The 24,030-nt window shown below is 42.2% G+C and overlaps 1 protein-coding gene across 3 annotated transcripts in view; it reads left to right on the top strand.

The window, feature by feature from the left end:
- Positions 1 to 24,030, top strand: part of cep290 (centrosomal protein 290) — a 62,714-nt gene that overhangs the window by 17,974 nt on the left and 20,710 nt on the right. For 2 of the 3 annotated variants that reach the window (XM_046345525.1, XM_046345539.1), the window contains exons 9-34: positions 407 to 589; positions 793 to 882; positions 1,460 to 1,582; positions 3,077 to 3,097; positions 3,289 to 3,412; positions 3,720 to 3,892; positions 4,118 to 4,280; positions 4,716 to 4,816; positions 5,032 to 5,098; positions 5,260 to 5,372; positions 5,557 to 5,641; positions 5,874 to 6,010; positions 6,124 to 6,288; positions 7,375 to 7,524; positions 7,705 to 7,820; positions 10,008 to 10,110; positions 10,208 to 10,438; positions 10,653 to 10,826; positions 11,059 to 11,170; positions 11,370 to 11,575; positions 14,410 to 14,561; positions 14,793 to 14,904; positions 15,192 to 15,647; positions 17,298 to 17,462; positions 22,102 to 22,209; positions 23,729 to 23,863. In XM_046345525.1, coding sequence (XP_046201481.1) covers positions 407 to 589; positions 793 to 882; positions 1,460 to 1,582; positions 3,077 to 3,097; positions 3,289 to 3,412; positions 3,720 to 3,892; positions 4,118 to 4,280; positions 4,716 to 4,816; positions 5,032 to 5,098; positions 5,260 to 5,372; positions 5,557 to 5,641; positions 5,874 to 6,010; positions 6,124 to 6,288; positions 7,375 to 7,524; positions 7,705 to 7,820; positions 10,008 to 10,110; positions 10,208 to 10,438; positions 10,653 to 10,826; positions 11,059 to 11,170; positions 11,370 to 11,575; positions 14,410 to 14,561; positions 14,793 to 14,904; positions 15,192 to 15,647; positions 17,298 to 17,462; positions 22,102 to 22,209; positions 23,729 to 23,863 — 3,765 coding nt within the window. The remainder of the gene's footprint in view (positions 1 to 406; positions 590 to 792; positions 883 to 1,459; positions 1,583 to 3,076; positions 3,098 to 3,288; positions 3,413 to 3,719; positions 3,893 to 4,117; positions 4,281 to 4,715; positions 4,817 to 5,031; positions 5,099 to 5,259; positions 5,373 to 5,556; positions 5,642 to 5,873; positions 6,011 to 6,123; positions 6,289 to 7,374; positions 7,525 to 7,704; positions 7,821 to 10,007; positions 10,111 to 10,207; positions 10,439 to 10,652; positions 10,827 to 11,058; positions 11,171 to 11,369; positions 11,576 to 14,409; positions 14,562 to 14,792; positions 14,905 to 15,191; positions 15,648 to 17,297; positions 17,463 to 22,101; positions 22,210 to 23,728; positions 23,864 to 24,030) is intronic. The other variant, XM_046345531.1, reaches the window with a different exon arrangement.

The following is a 24,030-nucleotide window of genomic DNA, read 5'->3' as shown; positions in this document are numbered from 1 at the left end:
CCGAAACTTCCCTGATTTGGATATTTCCCTAATGGGTAACCAGGCCAGCGCAGTACAACTCGGGGCGGCAGCGTAGCCTAGTGGTTAGAGCGTTGGACTAGTAACCGGAAGGTTGCAAGTTCAAACCCCCGAGCTGACACGGTACACATCTGTCGTCCTGCCCCTGAACAGGCAGTTAACCCACTGTTCCTAGGCCGTTATTGAAAATAAGAATTTGTTCTTAACTGACTTGCCTAGTTAAATAAAGGTAAAATAAAAAAAATAAAGAAAACTCGCCTTGACACAGTGTCAAAAGGGTATTAAGGACAAGTCGTGACTTGAAAAACACATGGACAAAATTTTCCGTTGATATCATTGCATGATTTACAGTACGTTTCTTACTGTGTCCTCATTCCTCTACCTCTAGCGTGCGGAGGAAGAGGTCGCCCACCTGAAGACACAGAACGATCAGATGCAAAAGAGCCTAGAGGAGTCAGTGAAGGAGATGGAGACGATGACTGACGAGTACAACAAGATGAAGATCGTTGTGCAGCAGACAGACTCCATCATGGACCAGCTGAGGAAGGAGAGGGACCACGCCAAGCTACAGGTAACCTAGAGGGACAAAATTACAGGTTGCAATCTGGTTTTCCGGTTATACGGACAAATGTAAAGGTTGAACCTGGGAAAGTTTCAGCACGGCTTTGACTTTATGAAGCATTTCTAATATTGAATCATTATTGTGAATTGACAGTGTAAATAACATGCATTCATTGGTGTTGAATATAAACAATATACTGCTGTGTTCTTCAGGTCAGAGAGCTGACAGAGCAGATTCAGAGCCGGGCGGAGGAAGATGACCCAGTCATGGCAGCCGTGAATGCCAAGGTGGATGAATGGAAGGTGGGTGTTCTCACATTATTTACCTGGCTGAGAGAAAAGGCAGCAGGCGATACACTGATTGTATCAAGTACTGCATGCTGCTGTCTGTATGTTTTCTGAATCATTAAAGAACTTGACAGCACACAGCTAACTACAGTACCAGTCAAAAGTTTGGAGACATCTACTCATTCAAGGGTTTTTCTTTGTTTTGACTATTTTATACATTGTAGAATAATAGTGAAGACATCAAACTATTAAATAACACATATGGAATCATGTAGTAACCAAAAAAGTGTTAAACAAATCAAAATACATTTTATATTTGAGATTCTTAAAAGTAGCCATCCTTTGCCTTGATGACAGCTTTGCAAACTTTATCCAAACTTTTGACTGGTACTCTATGTATAGAGGAAATATTTACATTTATTTATCACACTTCAAACATTAGTAGTCAATCAGCATAAATTAAAACATTTTAGCTCGGGGCCTGTCCTCATCAAAGCATACTAGTTGCAGCTGTGTTGTTTTGTCAGTGGCCCTGGTGATCTCTGCGTTTTTCTGAGTGGCCTTGATTGTGTCTGTGTTTTGTGATTTTCAGAGAGTGCTGGCTGGGAAGGATGAGGAGATCATGGAGTACCAGCAGATGATCCGCGAGCTAAGGGACAAGCTACGCTCGACCCAGATGGACACGGACAAGAGCAACATCATCTCCTTGCAGCAGGTCCGTCTCAAAGCTGAAATCCTTATCTTTATGTAAATACATACATATAAATACATCTTGGCTAGATCTGAATTTTACATTTACATTTTAGTCATTTAACAGACACTCTTATCCAGACCAACTTACAGTAGTGAGCAACTTACAGTACGTTTTCAAACTTCAATATAAATAATTCATTGTTCCTGTGAGGGAACTTTTTGTGCAGTATTTGGTACATACAGTACATGCAACGACAAATGACTTTAAAACGGTGGCATTTTATACTATATTAGGAAATCTCTAAATCTATCTGTTCAAACAGTGTGTTTTTTGTTTATCTTCATCTTTGAAATATCTGTCTTGTTGAAAGATATATATTTCAACTGTGAAAATATTTAACTTAGTGCCAGGGGCTAAGTTTCTACTAAGATAACATATGGAATTGTTTTAAGATGGTCATACCAAGGATCATTTAGCTATTTGATTTAGAATTTTAGTATCCCTATAGGTATATAAAATATATATACAGTACCAGTGCAAAGCTGTCATTTGTTTAACACTTTTTTGGTTACTACATGATTCCATATGTGTTATTTCATAGTTTTGATGTCTTCACTATTATTCTACAATGTAGAAAATAGTAAAAATTAAGAAAAACTTTTGAATGAGTAGGTGTGTCCAAACTTTTGACTGGTACTGTATATTAAAGACATTGAATTGGGCTTTTCGGCTATTAGCCCATAGAAACACATTGAATAACAGATTCATACATGGAAAAATAGATATTTAAAAATTATTTAAAAGGAAGTATGTTTGGAAGTGGCTGTCATATGTCTGAAAGATATAAGACATTTACATTTACATTTAAGTCATTTAGCAGACGCTCTTATCCAGAGCGACTTACAAATTGGTGCATTCACCTTATGACATCCAGTGGGACAGTCACTTAACAATAGTGCATCTAAAACTTAGGGGGGGTGGGGTGAGAGGGATTACTTAACCTATCCTAGGTATTCCTTAAAGAGGTGGGGTTTCAGGTGTCTCCGGAAGGTGGTGATTGACTCCGCTGTCCTGGCGTCGTGAGGGAGTTTGTTCCACCATTGGGGGGCCAGGGCAGCGAACAGTTTTGACTGGGCTGAGCGGGAGCTGTACTTCCTCATTTTTACCGTGGAATGACCACCTATGACTTGGAAATTCCCTATTCACTTCCATTCATTTTTCGTCCCAGTACCGGGTAAACTTTAGACGAGTCCTGTGACACTTGTGGGGGTTGTAGGTAAAAACTGAGAACACCATATTGTTCATGAGTCTCACCTTCTATGGAGGGGTCATATTAGTGTGTAGCCCAAACCATTCAGACACTACAGGCAGATGTTGGCACATCGGCGGTACCGACTTCAGACAAGATACTGTATCTTTGTGTTCCATCTGTCATTTCCACTGCAGCTTCTCTTCTGTTCATTCTGTTCTTTTCTCCTGTCTTTACTTGCACTCCCGTCACTAACTCGTGGCCAGGTCATATATGAGCTATGTGGTGTAAGTTACTCGGTCCTCCATATTTCTTGTCTATTTTACAGACCTCTCTCTGCTTTCATTTCATTTCACAAGATCTCGTGTCTTTTATTACACGTTATTGTACACGAATCACAACCTGCTGTGCTCTTCCGTGGTTGTCCTTGTACTAACGCTGGTTCCAAACTAATAAAATGTTTGTGAATGTCTTCAAGGCCGTGCTAGAGAGAGACAATCAAATCAAGATGCTGACAGAGCAAGTGGAGCAGTATACGGGGGAGATGGAGAGAAATGCCATGCTCATAGAGGAACTCAAGAAGCCCCTGAAGAAAGACAGAGGTGCGTGTCAAATTGTCTTGTTGTAAAAGCACATGGATCTGGATGCTGTTAACAAGGAATGTTGTTCTGGTGTCAGCCAAGGCTGCTATGCACCAACATTGCTATAAGATTGAAAAGTGTGGGTGTTCTCTGCAGGTTAGTTGGCGCAAACTTTACAGTATATTTTTTAGCTTCAGACAATTAAGCTAAAATGTTTCTTAAAGGGAAGCACGTTGGGGTTAGCATTTGTATCTCTAGTGTAGCACAGAGCCATAAACTCTGATTTAGCATTATTAGCAATAGCTTATAGCTCAAAGTTTTCCCCCAGGTCTGCCCTCAGCCATCCAGCAGAGGAAGCTGGACGAGCTAACCGCTAAGCTGCAGGCCACAGAGACAAGAGCACAGGAAGCAGAACGTGTGGCTGAGCTAGCAGAGACAGACGCCAGGGACAAGGACAAAGAGCTCAGTGACACATTAAACCACATGAGACTCTATGAGTCTGTAAGTCTGCCTAGCCTGCCCGATTTCACAAATGCTCAGTTGCTTAAGGTCCTCCAACATAATAAGTCAAAATAAACTATTACTATATCACCCTGTGGTGATTCTCATGACTCATGCAACAGGCTTTGTTTTTGAGATGTCTGGTCTGTCAAATCTTGTATCCTAGATTAAACAAAGTATGAAAGCCATGGCTGATCTCTCTTGGCTCTCTTTACTGTCCTGCAGGGCACTGATGGTCTGCAGGTGGCCATTGCTGAGATCAAAGAGTGTAAGAATCAGATGAGAGTGCGAGACCGTGAGGCGGAGGCTATGACCAGAGAGATCAACCAGCTGGAGATGAGAATCAACAACCTTCTGGATGAGAACGAAGATCTTAGGGAACGACTTGGTAAGTCACACACAAAACAAATGTAATTAACAAACTTCAAGTCACATTTTATTTATGTTCATTTCACAATGTCTCAACATGTTACAGATATAAATTTAAAATAAGAACTGGAAATAACAACAAAGAAATCAAAAACAGGGAGACAGCAGACACAAAATGTATTTCCTGTTGGATTGTGTTATATTTCATAAAGTTAATGAATGATGTCATTAGCTAGACATTTTTTCATTGTTGAATATCCTTTCATTTAATAAAAAATAACAAGCAACAAACAACAAAGACATACAAAACAGAGAGACAGCAGACATATTTGATTTCCTGTTGGAAGGTGTTATATTTCATAAAGTTAGTGAGTTACCTTATTAGCTAGACATTTTCATTGTTGGATATCCTCTCATTCAGGTTTTGTATTCATCCATCATCCTCTTTCATAAGGTCTGGAGCCCAAAGAGGAAGTGGATCTGACAGAATTCAGAAGAACCAAATCCCTGAAACGGAGGCAGTTCCAAGCAGAGAACCAGGTTCTCACCAAAGAGGTAGATAGGGATGGGAAGGAACTTCTTGACGTCAATTTGACTGTGTTCCATTTGGTACCTTGTTCCCTACATAGTGCACTAAAAGAAGTAGTGCACTATACTATGGGCACTGGTTAAAAGTAGTGTACTATATAGAGAATAGGGTGCCATGTGGAACAAAACCTTTAGCTCAACCTGTGGCCCTGTTTCCCTTACGACCCCACTTGACTCCACAGATCGAACGACTGGAAGAGGAGAGACTTGAACTGAAGAAACAAATCAGGCGAATGGTAAAGGACAAAGGTAAATATCCGCTCCATGCTACACAACTATAGGAGGGAGATATGAGTTGGTTAGCCAGCATGCCATACAAATACTGATAACAAGTTAGTAGTATTTCATCCCCCATTTAACTAAGTCTATCTCTATTTTTGTGCTGATAAACCCACTTTTCTCCATCATAGGGATCACAGTGACAAGCTCATTGCTAGAGGATGATGCCAAGCCCACCAGATCCATCAAACTGACACCAACACCAACGTTCAGTTCTGCAGATGAGGAGGAGATCAAAAGCAAGGTTAGATGACAGAAGGAGATGTCAGAATTCTGGTCGTTTAAAAGACGTTTAAAAATGGTCTTTAAAAATCAGTATATGACCTAACCTTGACATCACCCTGACATTTTTATGCCAGTTTTTCCACTGTATGGTTTATGTGGGCTATATTCTCTCTTATATACATCCTTTCCCACTTGTTTCACAGTATGAGCATCTGAGGAGAGAACTGAACCATAAGGAGAGAGACTTGGAGCATCAGAGGACCCAGTCATCTCAGTTTAAATCCAAATGTATGTACAAACTGGCAGTATATTGTATAGTAGGAAATGTTGAAGTAGTTTTATGGCTACTCACAGCATTTCATGCTATACGCTGTCAGAAATGCACACTATGTCTTCCTTAATACTATTTCCTAGTAAAGGACTAGGTAGTGTCAATGCATTGAGTGAGAAACGTGGATGTCCAAAGGAATCCCTGAACACAGTTGGATAAGCGCTGCTCTCTTCTCTTTGTGTCCCTTAGTGGAAGACTTGTTTAAGGAGAACAAGCAGCTGGAACAAGGTATGAAGGAGATCCTTCAGGCCATCCAAGATGCTCAACAGAAAACCCCCTCCTCACAAGCTGCTGTCTCTGTCCCCAGTCTGGAGAAGCTGGTCCGTGTAAGTGTAACCAGTAGCATCATCACAGCTGTCCACATTTTATATGTCGTTTTATATGTCATGCCCTGAATTTAATTCACCCCAATCCTGCTCCGCCATGTTCCATGTTCCAGGCAATAGAGATGAAGAACTCTGATGGGAAGTTTGACACCAGCCTCCACCTGAAGGCCCAGGTAGACCAGCTGACGGGAAGGAACGACGAGATCAGACAGGAAATGAGGGCAGCTCGGGAGGAAGCTGCCAACACCATGAGTCAACTGGTCAAAGCCAAAGAAAAGGTATCCAGCTGGCTGGTTGTACTTACTGTACAGTATGTAGGGCAAGTTATGAGAAAGCCACAGAATTATGTTTTGCTGTTGTATGAGTGTATATACATTTTTCACAAAGGGCCAAATAATGTCTGTCCATTTCTTTCTTTTGTCAACTTGTTGTATATTATTTTTGCCACAGGCAGACTGTTTTTGAAGGCAACAATGTAGTGTTGTTAATGGCAGAAACAATCAGGTACCTGCAGGCTATGAATAACTCAATGTTAAGTAGTAATGGCATCCAATCCATATGAACCTCATACCTACTGGCACTGTAATTCCATTCCACCTCAATAGCTTAAAGCTGGACTCCTTAATTGGTGAAACTGCCACGTCCATCTGCAATATTCCAATAACAAAAAGGTTACTGCAAACAACCAGCACTGTTTCTTTTCTCCTCTGACATCGTTGCCCGCGTGATAGAACACCAGAAGATGTACTGCATGTATTATTACCAGGCTCCTCACCTCCGCTTCGTCAACAAAACAAAAACAGTAACAGCGGTGGTGGGGCGGACAGTGGCGCTGTTTCCCTTACTTTGATTCCATCGTTAAATTGTTCCATGGATATTGTTGCATATCTGTGTCTTTTTCATTGCAGCCTTTTGAATGTCTAGTAAATAGGCACTGTACTGCTGCCATTGATACCATTTAAGACTAAATCTATAATGGGGGATACCATTTAAGACTAAATCTATAATGGGGGATACCATGTAAGACTAAATCTATAATAGGGGATACCATGTAAGACTAAATCTGTAATAGGGGGATACCATTTAAGACTAAATCTGTAATAGTGGATAGCATTTAAGACTAAATCTATAATAGGTGATATCATTTAACACTAAATCTGTAATAGGGGATACCATTTAACACTAAATCTGTAATAGGGGATACCGTTTAAGACTAAATCTGTAATAGTGGATACCATTTAAGACTAAATCTGTAATAGTGGATAGCATTTAAGACTAAATCTATAATACGGGATACCATTTAAGACTAAATCTATAATAGGTGCCAAAATTAAAACTGTTTCCCTTCTATCTCTGTTGGTCAGGTGACCCGTTTGGAGGGCGATATGGAGGCGCTGAGAAAGTCCAAAGGGGGCGGGGTAATCTTTAGGACCCTGAATCTCCCTGAAGACATGGCCCTATCCAGCACTGAGGTTATCAGCTCTCTGAATGAGTATGCCGTTCGACTGTTACGGGTCAGTCTCGCCCAACTTCGCCCATTACTGTTAGCCTAATCGATTGTGTTTGAGATTGACAACAAAGCAGTTGGCGACTTTGCAGTCGATCTCAAACACGCACTATTTCTTGTATTATTCTCTGTAACTCATCTCCCAAATGATCTGAGAGACATTTTCGCAAATAATGTTCTTTTTTAGGAGGTTAAAAACAAAGAGGAGTCAAGCCAGCAGCTGGTGGCAGCCTTGGAAGAGTACAAGGGGAAGTTTGCTGTGATTCGCCATCAGCAGGGACTCCTCTACAAGGAGCACCAAAGGTACAGTAGGGCAGTTGGTTGAGATCATCTGCAGCTAGAGGACCAAAATTACTGTACATCAAATGTATTTATAAAGCCCTTCTTACATCAGCTGATGTCACAAAGTGCTGTACAGAAACCCAGCCTAAAACCCCAAACAGCAAGCAATGCATGTGTAGAAGCACGGTGTACGGCATGTACAGTATGACAGTGGTGCTGCGTACCTACTAGAGGTCGACCGATTATGATTTTTCAAACCCGATACCAATTATTGGAGGACCAAAAAAAAGCCTATGCCGATTGATCGGCCGATTTTTATTTATTTATTTGTAATAATGACAATTACAACAATACTGAATGAACGAACACTGAATGAACACTTATTTTAACCTCAAATAAATAATGAAACATGTTCAATTTGGTTTAAATAATGCAAAAACAAAGTGTTGGAGAAGTAAAAGTACAATATGTTCTATATAAAAAAGCTAACGTTTGAGTTCCTTGCTCAGAACATGAGGACATATGAAAGTTGGTGGTTCCTTTTAACATGAGACTTCAATATTCCCAGTTAAGAGGTTTTAGGTTGTAGTTAATATAGTATTTATAGGACTATTTCCCCCTATACCATTTGTATTTCATATACCTTTGACTATTGGATGTTCTTATAGGCACTTTAGTATTGCCAGTGTAACAGTATAGCTTCCGTCCCTCTCCTTGCCCCTACCTGGGCTCGAACCAGGAACACATCGACAACAGCCACACTCGAAGCAGCGTTACCCCATCGCTCCACAAAAGCCAACTACTCCAAGTCGCAGAGCGAGTGACGTTTGAAACGCTATTAGCGCACACCCAGCTAACTAGCTAGCCATTTCACATCAGTTACACCAGCCATTAGGCTGATAGGCTTGAAGTCATAAACAGCGCTGTGCTTGCGAATAGCTGCTGACAAAACGCACGAAAGTGCTGTTTGAATGAATGCTTACGAGCCTGCTGCTGCCTACCATCGCTCAGTCAGACTGCTCTATCAATTCATAGACTTAATTATAACATAATAACACACAGAAATACGAGCCTTTGGTCATTAATATAGTCGAATCCGGAAACTATAATTCCGAAAACAAAACGTTTATTATTTCAGTGAAATACGGAACCGTCTGGTATTTTATCTAACGGGTGGCATCCCTAAGTCTAAATATTCTTGTTACATTGCACAACCTTCAATGTTATGTCACAATTACATAAAATTCTGGCAAATTAGTTCACAATGAGCCAGGCTGGCCAAACTGTTGCATATACCCAGACTCTGCGTGGAATGAACGCAAGAGAAATTACACAATTTCACCTGGTTAATATTGCCTGCTAACCTGGATGTCTTTTAGCTAAATATGCAGGTTTCAAAATATATATTTCTGTGTATTGATTTTAAGAAAGGCATTGGTGTTTGTTTAGGTACAGTCGTCCAACGATTGTGCTTTTTTGTCAAATGCGCTTTTGTTAAATCATCCCCAAGCGCTGCATCGATTATATTCAACACAGGACACGCTAGATAAACTAGTAATATCATCAACCATGTGTAGTTATAACTAGTGATAATGATTGATTGTTTTTTATAAGATAAGTTTAATGCTAGCTAGCAACTTACCTTGGCTTCTACTGCATTCCCGTAACAGGCAGGCCCTCGTGGAGTGCAATGAGAGGCAGGTGGTTAGAGCGTTGGACTAGTTAACTGTAGGGTTGCAAGATTGGATCCCCCGAGCTGACAATGTGAAAATCTGTCGTTCTGCCCCTGAACAAGGCAGTTAACCCACCGTTCCTAGGCCATCATTGAAAATAAGAATGTGTTCTTAACTGACTTGCCTAGTTAAATAAAGGTATAAAAAAAATATTCAGATTTCCAAAAATTCAGATTTCCAATTGTTATGAAAACTTGAAATCGGCCCAAATTAATCGGCCATTCTGATTAGTCGGTCGACCTCTATTACCTACCAAATAAGAACACCCCTTTATACTTGAAAAGATCAACATGGACACCCCCATTATTGTTCAGATTATTAACCCTAACCCAGCCCCCTATTTTTAGGGCACCAGAAAAGTTCATGTGTCATTTGAACCCGGTCCTCCCTACACACACTACAGCAAGACTGATACCCACAAAGCTGAATAGAACACAAAACTCTTAACTTATCTTTGAGTATTATGATGGTGTAGTGAGAAGGAGGTCTGGCAGAAGGAAAAGGAGACACTCAGAGAGATGAAGAACAAGCTGGAGGAGCAGAAGCTGGTGGACACAGTAAAGATCAAAGAGTTTAACGTGAGTGACAGAGCCAAACATTGCTCAGTGGCTCACTGTATCTCTAAACTCTCTGCATTATATTCAATGTATTTCTAATCCCCACTGTGTCCAATAGCACTGGCTGGAGGCACTACAGAAGGATCCAGAGGAGCTGCGGAGGCAGGTGGCGGAGGCGGCCCGGAGGATGACGGTTCTGCGTGTGAACGAGAAGTCTCTAACACATCGCTACACCACCCTGCTGGAGCAGGAGCAGCACCTCCGCAAGGACAACAACAAACTGAGGGATGACTTCAGCACCATGCAGGCATCTGTCACACAGAGGATAGGATGCCTGACCAGATACAAGGTACACAAGCCCTCTGATTGTCTGAAATGTTGCCATATTGCATACACCTATCCAGGAACAATAAAATAAGGGTTAAGGGTATAAGAGCTCACTTGACTGAAAAACTACCAAGAAATAACTTTGAAGTGTATACTTTTAATGACTGGTATAGAGAATAATTTAACTCCCAATTCAATTGTTTTCTTCACAAGACTTGATATAGCATTTTTTGTAGGACATGGCAGCATATAAGCTGGCAGCGCTGCAGAAAGCCCTGGATGACAGCGTCCCATCATCAGAGCTGGAGAGGGCCAACAAGCAATACACAGAGCTGACGGTGAAATACAGGGACATGCTCCAGAAAGACAACCACCTGGTGCAGAGGACCACTAACCTAGAACACCTAGAGGTAGGTCTTCCTCTCCCCGTCTCCTTTTCAGGACTGGTCGAATCTCAAATGACTTCATATTAATGCAAATTAAGAAAATGTTCTTTCGTTTAGTAGTTAACAGTGAATGTGTCGAATTTAACCTTTTATTCATGGATAATTATTGACGGTATGGCTCCTCTTTCGTTGATTGAGTTCTATAGAGCTTTTTGTGGACTCATACCGTATCTGTCTTTTTCCCTTCTACTTTTAGGGTGAGAACATTTCCCTACGTGAGCACATCACTGCCCTCAATAAAGAGCTGGAGATTACCAAGGAGAAACTCCACACTCTGGAGCAAGCCTGGGAGCACATCAACACATTAGGTAAGCTTCACAACTCAGGATTGAAAATACTTCACTTTTAGAGTCTGTATTGTCTCTCCAAAGCCCTATAATTTCTGACAAGGGTTGCAAAATTCCCTGAACTTTCTTGAAGTTTCCGAGTTTTTCAGAAATCTCATTTGGAAGATTCTTTGAATATTCCAAATGGATTTCTGACCCTGGAGCGTTTTTCTATTCCCAGGTGGTGAGAGCAGCATGGACAAGGCAGCGAAGGCAGTGGCCAACAGTGAGATTATATCAACGTCCAGGAGGATCACCACCTTGGAGATGAAGGAGCTGAATGAGCGGCAGAGGGCTGAGCATGCCCACAAGATGTACGAACACCTCAGGAACTCTCTCAGACTGGTGGAGGAGCGCAACGTGGAGCTGGAGACAAAGTTTGCAGAGGTAGGAGAGGGCTATCTACATAGTGTAGGAGTTAGGGAAGGGACAAAGCATCTATTCCGTCATAAGCAAACAGGAAAACGCTCACCCAGAGGCTGCACTCTTAGTAGCCACGGAATTTAATGCAGGGAAACTTAAATCCGTCTTACCAAATTTCTATCGGCATGTTAAATGTGCAACCACAGGGGGGAAAAACTCTGGACCACCTTTACTCCACACACAGGGCTTGCAAACCGGTACAGACTACAAAGGGAAGCACAGTCGAGAGCTGCCCAGTTACACAAGTTTACCAGATGAGCTAAACTACGTCTATGCTCGCTTCGAAGCAAATAACTCTGAAACATGCATGAGAGCACCAGCTGTTCCGGAAGACTGTGTGATCACGCTTTCCGCAGCTGATGTGAGTAAGACCTTTAAAAAGGTCAACATTCACCAGACAGATTACCAGGACGTGTACTGCGAGGATGCGCTGGACAACTGACAAGTGTCTTCACTAACATTTTCAACCGCTCCCTGTCCGAGTCTGTATCACCACCATAGTCCCTGTGCCCAAGAACAATAAGGTAACCTGCCTAAATGACTACCGACCCATAGCACTCACATCTGTAGCCATGAAGTGCTTTGAAAGGCTGATCATGGCTCACATCAACACCATTATCCCAGAAACCCAAGACCCACTCAATTTGACATACAGCCCCAACAGATCCACACATGATACAATCTCTAATGCACTCCACACTGTCCTTTCCCACCTGGACAAAAGGAACACCTATGTGAGAATGCTATTCAATGACCACAGCTCTGCGATCAATACCATAGTGTCCTCAAAGCTCATCAATACTTCCTGACGGGCCGCCCCCAGGTGGTATGGGTAGGTAACAACATCCCCCACGCTGATCCTCAACACAGGGCCCCTCAGGGGTGCGTTGTCGTGGAAATTTCCTGTATTACCAAATCATGAGAGGGCAAACCACACACACGTCAGAGTTATCATGAAGTCCATCTTTAATTATATGAGCTTCACCATAGCCCTGTGACTCAGATCAATTCAGTGTCTATAAATGAATTCTCTGAGAGTGCTTACATAATGGTAAATGAGATCCTTTATAGCAAAGACACACATAGCCAGACAGCATTGGCTATAAATTATCGTTCAGTTTGGTCTCCTAAACTAAGTTCTTACCTCGTTCTTGGTACCACTTAGGACCAAAAACATTACCTCATCCAATGGCATATATCAAATACACCCCCTCCTGGACAAGATCACAGAGAGATGTGACTGGCACACAGACATTGTGGAGCCACCTAACTGGTTCCCCATTAATCACCCCATCCCTTCACATGGTTTAGGAATAGTTTACAGACACATTCACAGATAAGACTAACCCGACCTCTCCCCTCTCTGGGCCCAAGTAACTTTCCCACATAAGCATACCTATAAAAAATTATAAAACATCTTATTTATAAGTGTTACCTAAAGAATTCTGATTCTGCCACGACAGCGTGCTCAGTCCCCTCCTATACTCCCTGTTCACTCATGACTGCACGGCCAGGCACGACTCAAACACCATCTTTAAGTTTGCCAATGACACAACAATGGTAGGCCTGATCACCGACAACGACGAGACAGCCTATAGGGAGGAAGTCAGAGACCTGTCCATGTGGTGCCAGGACCATAACCTCTCCCTCAACATGATCAAGACAAAGGAGATGATTATGGACTAAAGGAAAAAGAGGACCGAGCATGCCCCCATTCTCATTGACGGGGCTGTAGTGGAGCAGGTTGAGAGCTTCAAGTTTCTTGGTGTCCACATCACCAACAAACTAACATGGGCCAAGCACACCAAGACAGCTGTGAAAGGGCACGACAAAACCTATTCCCTCTCAGGAGACTAAAACGATTTGGCATGGGTCCTCAGATCCTCAAAAGGTTATACAGCTGCACAATCAAGAGCATACTGACTGGTTGCATCACTGCCTGGTAAGGCAACTGCTTGGCCTCCGACCGCAAGGCACTACAGAGGGTAGTGGGGCCAAGCTTCCTGCCATCCAGGACCTCTATATCAGGCGGTGTCAGGAAGGCCCTAAAAATTGTCAAAGACTCCAGCCATCCTAGTCATAGACTGTTCTCTCTGCTACCGGACGGCAAGCGGTACCGGAGTGCCAAGTCTCGGTACAAGAGACTTCTAAACAGCTTCTACCCCCAAGCCATAAGACTCCTGAACATCTAATCAAATGGCTACCCAGACTATTTGCATTTCCCCCCTCATTTACACCGCTGCTACTCTCTGTTATTATCTATGCATAGTCACTTTAATAATTCTACCTACATGTACATATTACCTCAACTAACCGGTACCCCCGCACATTGACTCTGTACCGGTACCCCCCTGTACATAGTCTCGCCATTGTTATTTTACTGCTGCTCTTTAATTACTTGTTACTTTTATTTCTTATTCTTACTCATGTTTTTTTTTTTTTTTTTACTGAATTGTTGGTTAGGGGCTCATAAGTAAGTATTTCCCTGTAAGGTTGTTGTATTTGGCGCATGTGACTAATAACATTTGATTTTATTTGAAAAGACAAATCTCTGTTTCCTGTGGCAATGGACAATCATTTCCATTTCATTTGATAGTTTATTGGATAGGGACAGATGCAAACACATGGAAGCATTGAATAACTAATAATATTTTTCACTGCATATATAGTGTGTTGATCATGGCAATTCTCAACACCTGTCCCTAGTAGAGAGCATGGCTGGACAAGGCCATGCAGTATCCTGGACTATGTCTTATAGTGACACAAAGCCCCTAACCTGAAATGCTGTTGGTCCCCAGCTAACAAAGCTGTACCTGGGGGCCCAGAGAACGGAGCGGGAGCTGAGAGATGAGCTGGCCGACAGTGTCTCTAAAGACGGCAGCAACGCCGACCGTGCCAGGATCACGCAGCTGGAGAAGGCTGAGGCCGAACTCAAGGTGGAGGCCTCAATGTATGTACTAAATCCACTCATGTAATATGTGATAATTCCTCCTGTGATCTAGTTATATTTACGTGTATGTGATTCTGTCTAATGAAACTGGATTAATGCCCTAGCCTAAATGCAATGTGCCCTGATCCCATCCCTGATTTAGTAAGCTTTACTACTACTGCCCAGTAAGCTTGCGTTTTATAATGGCAGTTGGTAATGGGATAAGGTGCTAACCCCATGCTGTGTATCCAGGTTGAGGGAGGTATCTGACGTGGCTAAGATGCAGGTGTCTGCCCTGGAGGCCAGACAGCAGTCCAGAGAGAAGGAGGTTGAAGCTCTAAGGAGGCAGGTCCTCGACTATCAGGTAACGCAAAACAACACGGACGCTATTCAACCCTATTTAACCTTATTCATATAACTCATCCTCATTCTACTCAAGTAACTCAACCACGAGAGATGAGAAATCATCTTATTGTCAATAGTTGATCAAGTTTAACAATGATACCATTGCAAGAATGACTGGCTATTCATTGTGCATACCGGTAGTTAGAATAGCTAACTACCATGTTGCTCAAATTTATCTCACTACTAGCATTGTTGCTAATGCTAACTTTTCCCTCCTGTCCTGCTCTGGCTTGTTTGCCCACCCAGTCCCAGTCAGACGAGAGAGCCCTGATCGCCAAGCTCCACCAGCACATCGTAGCGTTGCAGCTCAGCGAATCAGCTGCCGTGGGGAAGCTGGAGGCCACCGCCACGCGGATCCAGCAGCTTGAGGCCTACGTGCTCCGTGCCGAGCAGAAACTGGACGCCAGCGAGAAATCCCTGTACCACACTCGCCAGGAGAGCCGGAACCGAGCCAGGCACCTCCAACAGTCCATCCAGTCTCTCCGCAGGCAGTTTGCCGGGGCTCTGCCCTTAGCCCAGCAGGAGAAGTTCTCTCAGACCATGATGCGCCTGCAGGAGGATAGAGGGACCGCGCAGGAGGAGAAGAGGAGAGCGGAGGAGGAGAGGAGGAGGATGGAGGGGAAGGCCCAGGAGCTGGAGCTGAGGCTGAAAGGTTTAGAGGAGCTCATAGCTACGCTGAAGGATGTGAAAGGAGCTCAGAAGGTGGGTGGGCAAGGACCAATGATGTATATAAACCCTGGATTGCTGATGCTATGTAATGGCCAGTAATGGCTTTGAAGTGTAATTGCCAGTAATGGCTTTGAAGCCACCAGCCGCCATATTGGTACTCCACAGAAGGAGTTAATGGAATTCTATAGTATTTCAATCAAATGTTTAACGGACTAAATTACATTTATTTAAGTATTTATTTGTTGTAGTGGGGACAGTCATATTAGTAGTCTCTAAAAAAAAGGAATATATTTTTATATAATAAAAAATATATATATGTTCAGTTCACATAATATAATTTATATGTAAGCATTAAGGCATATGTAACATAATATATTTGTTTAAAAAAATATCTAGACATTAATAAATGCATTTCTATAACTTCCAAAATCTTTTTTTTACAGTGGAGAACGAGTACCGAAAGGGGTCCTAAAATTTCAAATCAAATAGCTAAATAACCATGGCAACCCACCCAGACCTCTTCACAGCCCTTCACTCCAGAGCTCGTCATTTGTATTGAATTGTAATCGCTTTATTGTTATTGTTCAGGTTTATACACTATATGACCAAAAGTATGTGTTCACCTGCTCGTCGAATATCTCATTCCAAAATCATGGGCATTATAATGGAGTTGGTCCCCCCCTTTGCTGCTTTAACATCTTCCATTCTTCTGGGAAGGCTTTCCACCAGAACAGGGGTACTCAACTCTTACCCTACGAGGTCTGGAATCTGATTAATTGCACACACCTGGTGTCCCAGGTCTAAATCCCTAATTAGAGGGGAACAATGAAAAAATGCAGTGGAACTGGCTTTGAGGTCCAGAGTTGTTCCAACACTAGATGTTGGAACATTGCTGTGGGGACTTGCTTCCATTTAGCCACGAGCATTAGTGAGGTCAGGCACTGATGTTGGGTGATTAAGGCCTGGCTCTCAGTCGGCTTTCCAGTTCGGTTTGGGGTCAGGGCTTTGTGCAGGACAGTCAAGTTCTTCCACAACGATCTCGACAAACCTTTTTTGTATGGACCTCGCTTTGTGCACGGGGGCATTGTCATGCTGAAACAAGAAAGGGACTTACCCAAACCACTGCCCCAAATTTGAAAGCACAGAATCATCTAGAATGTCATTGTACACTGTAGCATTAAGATTTCCCTTTACTGGAACTAAGAGGCCTAGCCCGAACAATGAACAACAGCCCCAGACCTTTATTTCTCCTTCTCCAACTTCACAGTTGGTATTATGCATTGGCGCAGATAGCATTCTCCTGGCATCTGCAAAACCCAGATTTGTCTGTCAGACTGCCAGATTGTGAAGCGTTTCTACTGCTCCAGAGCCCAATGGCGGCGAGGTTTACACCACTCCAGCGGACGCTTGGAATTGAGTATGGTGATTTTAGGCTTGTGTGAGGCTGCTCGGCCATGAAAACCCATTTCATGAAGGTCCCGACGAACAGTTCTTATGCTGACATTACTTCCATAGGCAGTTTGGAATTCAGTAGTGGTGTTGCAACCGAGGACAGACAATTTTTACGCTCTACGGGCTTCAGCACTTGGTTGTCCCGTACTGTAAGCTTGTGTGGCCTACTATTGTCTTCCATGGGAAAATGTGTTTTTTCTCATGTTGTCTACTCTATGTGAATGTTCTCAGGTGAACGAGTGGCACAAGAAAATAGAGGAGGTCAGACTGCAGGAGCTGAGACGGGGCCGGGAGCTGGGGGTCCAGAGAGAGGAGATCAGTTACCTGAGGAGCCTGGTGGCCGAGCAGGAGAGAACCATCCGTACCCTGGAGGAAGACAGCGTACAGCAGCACACTGTGAGAAGAGAAAATACACACTTCAGACAGACACAACATCTAGTGAAATTGTATTTGTCACGTGCGCTGAATACAATGGGTGTTGACTTGCTTTCTCATGAGCCCTTCCCAACGATGCAGAGTTTAAAAAATAATAATAAAATGAAAAATAGTAACACAAGGAATATAATAGACAAGAATGGAGCTATATACAGGGAGTACCAGTACCAGATCAATGTGGAGCTATATACAGGGAGTACCAGTAGCAGATCAATGTGGAGCTACAGTGGGGAGAACAAGTATTTCATCCACTGCCGATTTTGCAGGTTTTCCTACTTACAAAGCATGTAGAGGTCTGTAATTTTTATCAAAGGTACACTTCAACTGTGAGAGACTAAATCTAAAACAAAAATCCAGAAAATCACATTGTATGATTTTTAACTTCTTGAGTGTAGGATGCAGGATTTCCGTTTTTGGCAACAACAAAAAACGTACCCATTTGAAACTGCCTATTTCTCGTGCTCAGAAACTAGGATATGCATATAATTGTCAGATTAGGATAGAAAAAACACTCAAACTGTCAAAATATTGTTTTTAATTTTAACATAACTGATATTGCAGGCGAAAACCTAAGGAAAATCCAACCTGGAAGTGCTGTTTTTCCTGAAATCTCTCTGTTCCATTGGATGCCTTTTCTCCATTTAAAGGGATATCAACCAGATTCCTTTTTGCTATGGCTTCCTCAAGGTGTCAACAGTCTTTAGACATAGTTTCAGGCTTTTATTTTGAAAAATGAGCGAGAAAGATCACATCGCGTCAGTGGATAGCTGGGTGTTCAGAGTTTTGCTTGCGCAACAGAGTGGGGCAACCATTGTCTCTTCCTCTCCTACTGAAAAAGCTACAGTCCTGGTTGATATGTTATCGATTATATATTTTAAAAACAACCTGAGGGTTGAATATTTAAAAAAACGTATGACATGTTTCTGTGGACATTACGGATACTATTTGGAGTTTTCGTCTGCGATGTCGTGACCGCTCGAGCCTGTGGATTTCTGAACATAACGCGGCAAACAAATGGAGGTATTTTGGATATAAAAATAATCTTTATGGAACAAAAGGAACATTTATTGTGTAACTGGGAATCTCGTGAGTGCAAACATCCGAAGATCATCAAAGGTTAGCGATTTCATTTATTGCTTTTCTGACTTTTGTGACCAATCTACTTGGCTGCTAGTGTTTGTAATATTTTGTCTACTGAGAGAGATGTTCTTACATAAACGCTTGTTATGCTTTCGCCGAAAAGCTGTATTTAAATCTGACACGCCTGGTGGATTAACAACAAACCAAGCTGTGTTTTGCTATATTGCACTTTTGATTTCATGATTTATTTTTATTTTTAGTCATTTAATTTGAATTTGGCGCGCTGCAATTCAGTGGGTGTTGATGAAAATGATCCCGCTAACGGGAAAAGGTGCGTCAAGAAGTTAAGTAATTAATTAGCATTTTATTGCATGACATAAGTATTTGATCACCTACCAACCAGTAAGAATTCCGGCTCTCACAGACCTGTTAGTTTTTTATTTAAGAAGCCCCCCTGTTCTACACTCATTACATGTATTAACTGCACCTGTTTGAACTCGTTACCTGTATAAAAGACACCTGTCCACACACTTAATCAAACAGACTCCAACCTCTCCACAATGGCCAAGACCAGAGAGCTGTGTAAGGACATCAGGGCTAAAATTGTAGACCTGCACAAGGCTGGGATGGGCTACAGGACAATAGGCAAGCAGCAGAAGGCAACAACTGTTGGCGCAATTATTAGAAAATGTAAGAAGTTCAAGATGATGGTCAATTACCCTCTGTCTGGGGCTCCATGCAAGATCTCACCTTGTGGGGCATCAATGATAATGAGGAACGTGAGGGATCAGCCCAGAACTACACAGCAGGACCTGGTCAATGACCTGAAGAGAGCTGAGACCGCAGTCTCAAAGAAAACCATTAGTAACACACTACGCCGTCATGGATTAAAATCCTGCAGCGCACGCAAGGTCACCCTGCTCAAGCCAGCGCATGTCCAGGCCCATCTGAAGTTTGCCAATAACCATCTGGATGATCCAGAGGAGGAATGGGAGAAGGTCATGTGGTCTGATGAAACAAAAATAGAGCATTTTGGTCTAAACTCCACTCGCTGTGTTTGGAGGAAGAAGAAGGATGAGTACAACCCCAAGAACACCATCCCAACTGTGAAGCATGGAGGTGGACCCATCATTCTTTGGGGATGCTTTTCTGCAAAGGGGACAGGACGACTGCACCGTATTGAGGGGAGGATGGATGGGGCCATGTATCGCGAGATCTTGGCCAACACCTCCTTCCCTCAGTAAGAGCATTGAAGATGGGTCGTGGCTGGGTCTTCCAGCATGACAACAACCCGAGACACACAGCCAGGGCAACTAAGGAGTGGCTCCGTAAGAAGCATCTCAAGGTCCTGGAGTGGCCTAGCCAATCTCCAGACCTGAACCCAATAGAAAATCTTTGGAGGGAGCTGAAAGTCCGTATTGCCCAGCGACAGCCCCGAAACCTGAAGGATCTGGAGAAGGTCTGTAAGGAGGAGTGGGCCAAAATCCCTGCTGCAGTGTGTGCAACCCTGGTCAAGAACTACAGGAAACGTATGATCTCTGTAATTGCAAACACAGGTTCTGTACCAAATATTACGTTCTACTTTTCTGATGTATCAAATACTTATGTCATGCAATAAAATGCAAATTAATTACTTAAAAATCATACAATGTGATTTTCTGGATTTTTGTTTTAGATTCCATCTCTCACAGTTGAAGTGTGATAAAAATGATAAAAATGTACAGACCTCGACATGCTTTGTAAGTAGGAAAACCTGCAAAATCGGCAGTGTATCAAATACTTGTTCTCCCTACTGTATATACAGGGAGTATCAGTACCAGATCAATGTGCAGAGGCATTTGAGGTAGATATGTACGTGAAGGCAGGGTAAAGTGACTAGGCATCAGCATAGATAATAAGCTTTTTGAGGTAGATATGTACGTGAAGGCAGGGTAGAGTGACTAAACATCAGGATAGATAATAATAAGGTATTTGAGGTAGATATGTACATGAAGGCAGGGTAAAGTGACTAGGCATCAGCATAGATAATAAGCTTTTTGAGGTAGATATGTACGTGAAGGCAGGGTAAAGTGACTAAACATCAGGATAGATAATAATAAGGTATTTGAGGTAGATATGTACATGAAGGCAGGGTAAAGTGACTAGGCATCAGCATAGATAATAAGGTATTTGAAGTAGATATGTACGTGAAGGCAGGGTAAAGTGACTAGGCATCAGGATAGATAATAATAAGGTATTTGAGGTAGATATGTACGTGAAGGCAGGGTAAAGTGACTAGGCATCAGGATAGATAATAATAAGGTAAAGATATGATGTAGGCATCAGGATAGATAATAATAAGGTATTTGAAGTAGATATGTACATGAAGCCAGGGTAAAGTGACTAGGCATCAGGATAGATAATAATAAGGTATTTGAAGTAGATATGTACGTGAAGGCAGGGTAAAGTGACTAGGCATCAGGATAGATAATAATAAGATATTTGAGGTAGATATGTACATGAAGGCAGGGTAAAGTGACTAGGCATCAGGATATGATAAAGTAAAATAAAGAAACGAATAACAGCAGCATACAGACACTTTCTACAGACAGAGACATAAATTGAATGAACATTCACAAATTTATAAATGTGAGTGGAGCAATTTCATATGTTTCAAATTTTCATCTGTCTTCAGTAAATTGATGAATCTGTAACGTCATCACCCCCATGACATTGGGCTTTATAGTGTAACGTCATCGCCCCATGACATTGGGCTTTATAGTGTAATGTCATCACCCCCATGACATTTGACTTTATAGTGTAACGTCATCACCCCCGTGACATTGGGCTTTATAGTGTAACGTCATCGCCCCCATGACATTGGGCTTTATAGTGTAACGTCATCACCCCCATGATATTGGGCTTTATAGTGTAACATCATCGCCCCCATGACATTGGGCTTTATAGTGTAACGTCATCGCCCCCATGACATTGGGCTTTATAGTGTAACGTCATCGCCCCCATGACATTGGGCTTTATAGTGGAACGTCAAACCCCCATGACATTGGGCTTTATAGTGGAACGTCATCGCCCCCATGACATTGGGCTTTATAGTGGAACGTCATCGCCCCCATGGCTTTGGACTTTATAGTGTAATGTATCTCCCCATGAGAGTCAGTCATAATCGGAACAAGAGGAAAACATAGAGGACTATTTATGTGTTTGATGCTCAGATGGTTTAGTTTTATGCCCCTAAAAATACAGTGCTCCAGATGGACTCCCTAAATACTAGTACTGGTGGCTTCAGACCATGCATGTTCTCCAGATCTTGCTATGCTAGGACAATGGTTGTGTCCAAAAGGGCACCATATTCTCTATAAAGTGCACTGCTTTTTACCAGAGCCCTACATATAGGAAATAGGATGCCATTTGGGACACAGACAAAGTCACAATGGCATGATGACAGAGCTCTGTTTAAAAGACACTCACAAAGACAGACATTCACACAGTCTGTGTGCCCCCCCCCCCCCCCCCCCCCCAGGTTCAGGAGGAACGTCAGATGTCGTGGGATCAGAGAGAGGTGGAGTTGGAGCGCCAGCTGGATCTTTATGAGAAACAGCAGAACCTAATCATAGGCTCTGCCCAGAAGGTCCTGTCTAACACCAAACAGACACACACTGGTTGTGCCCCAAATGGTATTCTATATACTGTAGGGAATAGGGTGCCATTTGGGACACAGACACACTGACATTAATTTACTGTACACTAGCCTCCCCACTGTCTGTCAATCGGAATGAATTTAACATTTTGTTTCTGGTTGCTATTAATTATAATTTTGTAAGCTGTGGATATACACTGAATATACAAAGAATTAGGAACACCAGCTCTTTCCATGACATAGACTGACCAGGTGAATCCAGTTGAAAGCTATGATCCCTTATTGATGTCACCTGTTAAATCAACTTCAGGCAGTGAAGATTAATTAATTTATATTTTTTATTCAACTTTATTTAAGAATGGCAAGTTAATAACAATTTCTTATTTACAATGGCGGCCTACCCCAGCCAAACCCTAGCCTGGATGACGCTGGGCCAATTGTGTGCCGCCCTATGTATCTCCCAATCACGGCCGGTTGTGATACAGCCTGGAATCAAACCAGGGTCTGTAGTGATCACTAGCACTGAAATGGAGTGTCTTAGACCGTTGCGTCACTCGGGAGCCAAGGTTAAAGAAGGATATTTAAACCTTGATACAATTGAGACATGGATTGTGTATGCGTGCCATTCAGAAGGTGAGTAGTCAAGAACTGCAAGGCTGCTGAGTATTTCACATTGAACAGTTTCCCATGTGTATCAAGAATGTTCCACCACCCAAAGGACATTCAGCCGACTTGACACAATTGTGGGAAGCATTGGAGTCAACATGGGCCAGCATCCCTGTGGAACGCTTTTGACACCTTGTAGAGTCCATGCTCCTACAAATTGAGGCTGTTCTGAGGGAGGGGGTATAACTCAATATTAGGAATGTGTTCCTAATGTTTGGTATACGCAGTGTATGTACTTGAATGCTCAATATCAAATGTATTTTCAATAAATAATCTAGTCACACATGATTAGGGTTGCAAAGCTACCAGTAATTTACCAAAGTTACTGACATTTTTGGTAATTAACAGAAAATATATGGCAATCTATCGTAACTTTGGTCATTTATACATTACTTTTTTTTTTTTTTAGTATTCATTTTTTATATCTGTGTCCATGTTATCCATGAGTTTCTAGTAGATAGACCACATGGTTCAAGAGAAAATAGCTTAATTAATGAAAAAAGTATCTAATCAACAATGGCATTATTTTCAATTGACTTTGCAACTATTGCATTTTTCACGACTGCCACCAGTTTGATGCCAAAACATTGACAGCAAATACATATTGACATAGTTTTTTTTCTCACTTTTATTTATTTTACTAATTAAATACCAATTGTAATTCACTAATTTGATGGTTTATATTTAGGATATGTTTAACAGATTTGTAATTTTATTTTATAAAAACCCTAGATTTGATACGGTATATTACTCATAACTCACACGGTCACAAACTGCTTGCTACCAAGTCAACCAAGGACTTGGACTCCTCCTCTCAGTTAATCCTAGTGTGCATTGTATGTAGTTTGAGGAGGCTACCGGAGCCTTGCCAGACGCAAGCCTTCCCCTGGCCCACCAGCTGGACTTTGCCCTGAGGAAAATCAAAGAGCATGTCCGCACCATCCTGGAGACCCAGGCCACCTGCAAAACTCTAGATGAGGTGATTATACTGTAGCATGTATTATTACTTACCCCACAGTTGACACACAGGAAATGCCTTAAAAGTACACACATTATGGTGGACGATCACACCACATGCCTTAGAGCACCATCCCTTGTAAAAGATTGTAAAAGACAAGTATAAAAGTGATTCATCTATGAGGCTGT

Source organism: Oncorhynchus gorbuscha, linkage group LG01 (assembly GCF_021184085.1).
Source record: "Oncorhynchus gorbuscha isolate QuinsamMale2020 ecotype Even-year linkage group LG01, OgorEven_v1.0, whole genome shotgun sequence".
NCBI lineage: Eukaryota > Metazoa > Chordata > Actinopteri > Salmoniformes > Salmonidae > Oncorhynchus > Oncorhynchus gorbuscha.
Note: the sequence above shows the minus strand (reverse complement) of the source record. Positions and strands in the feature narration are given on the sequence as shown.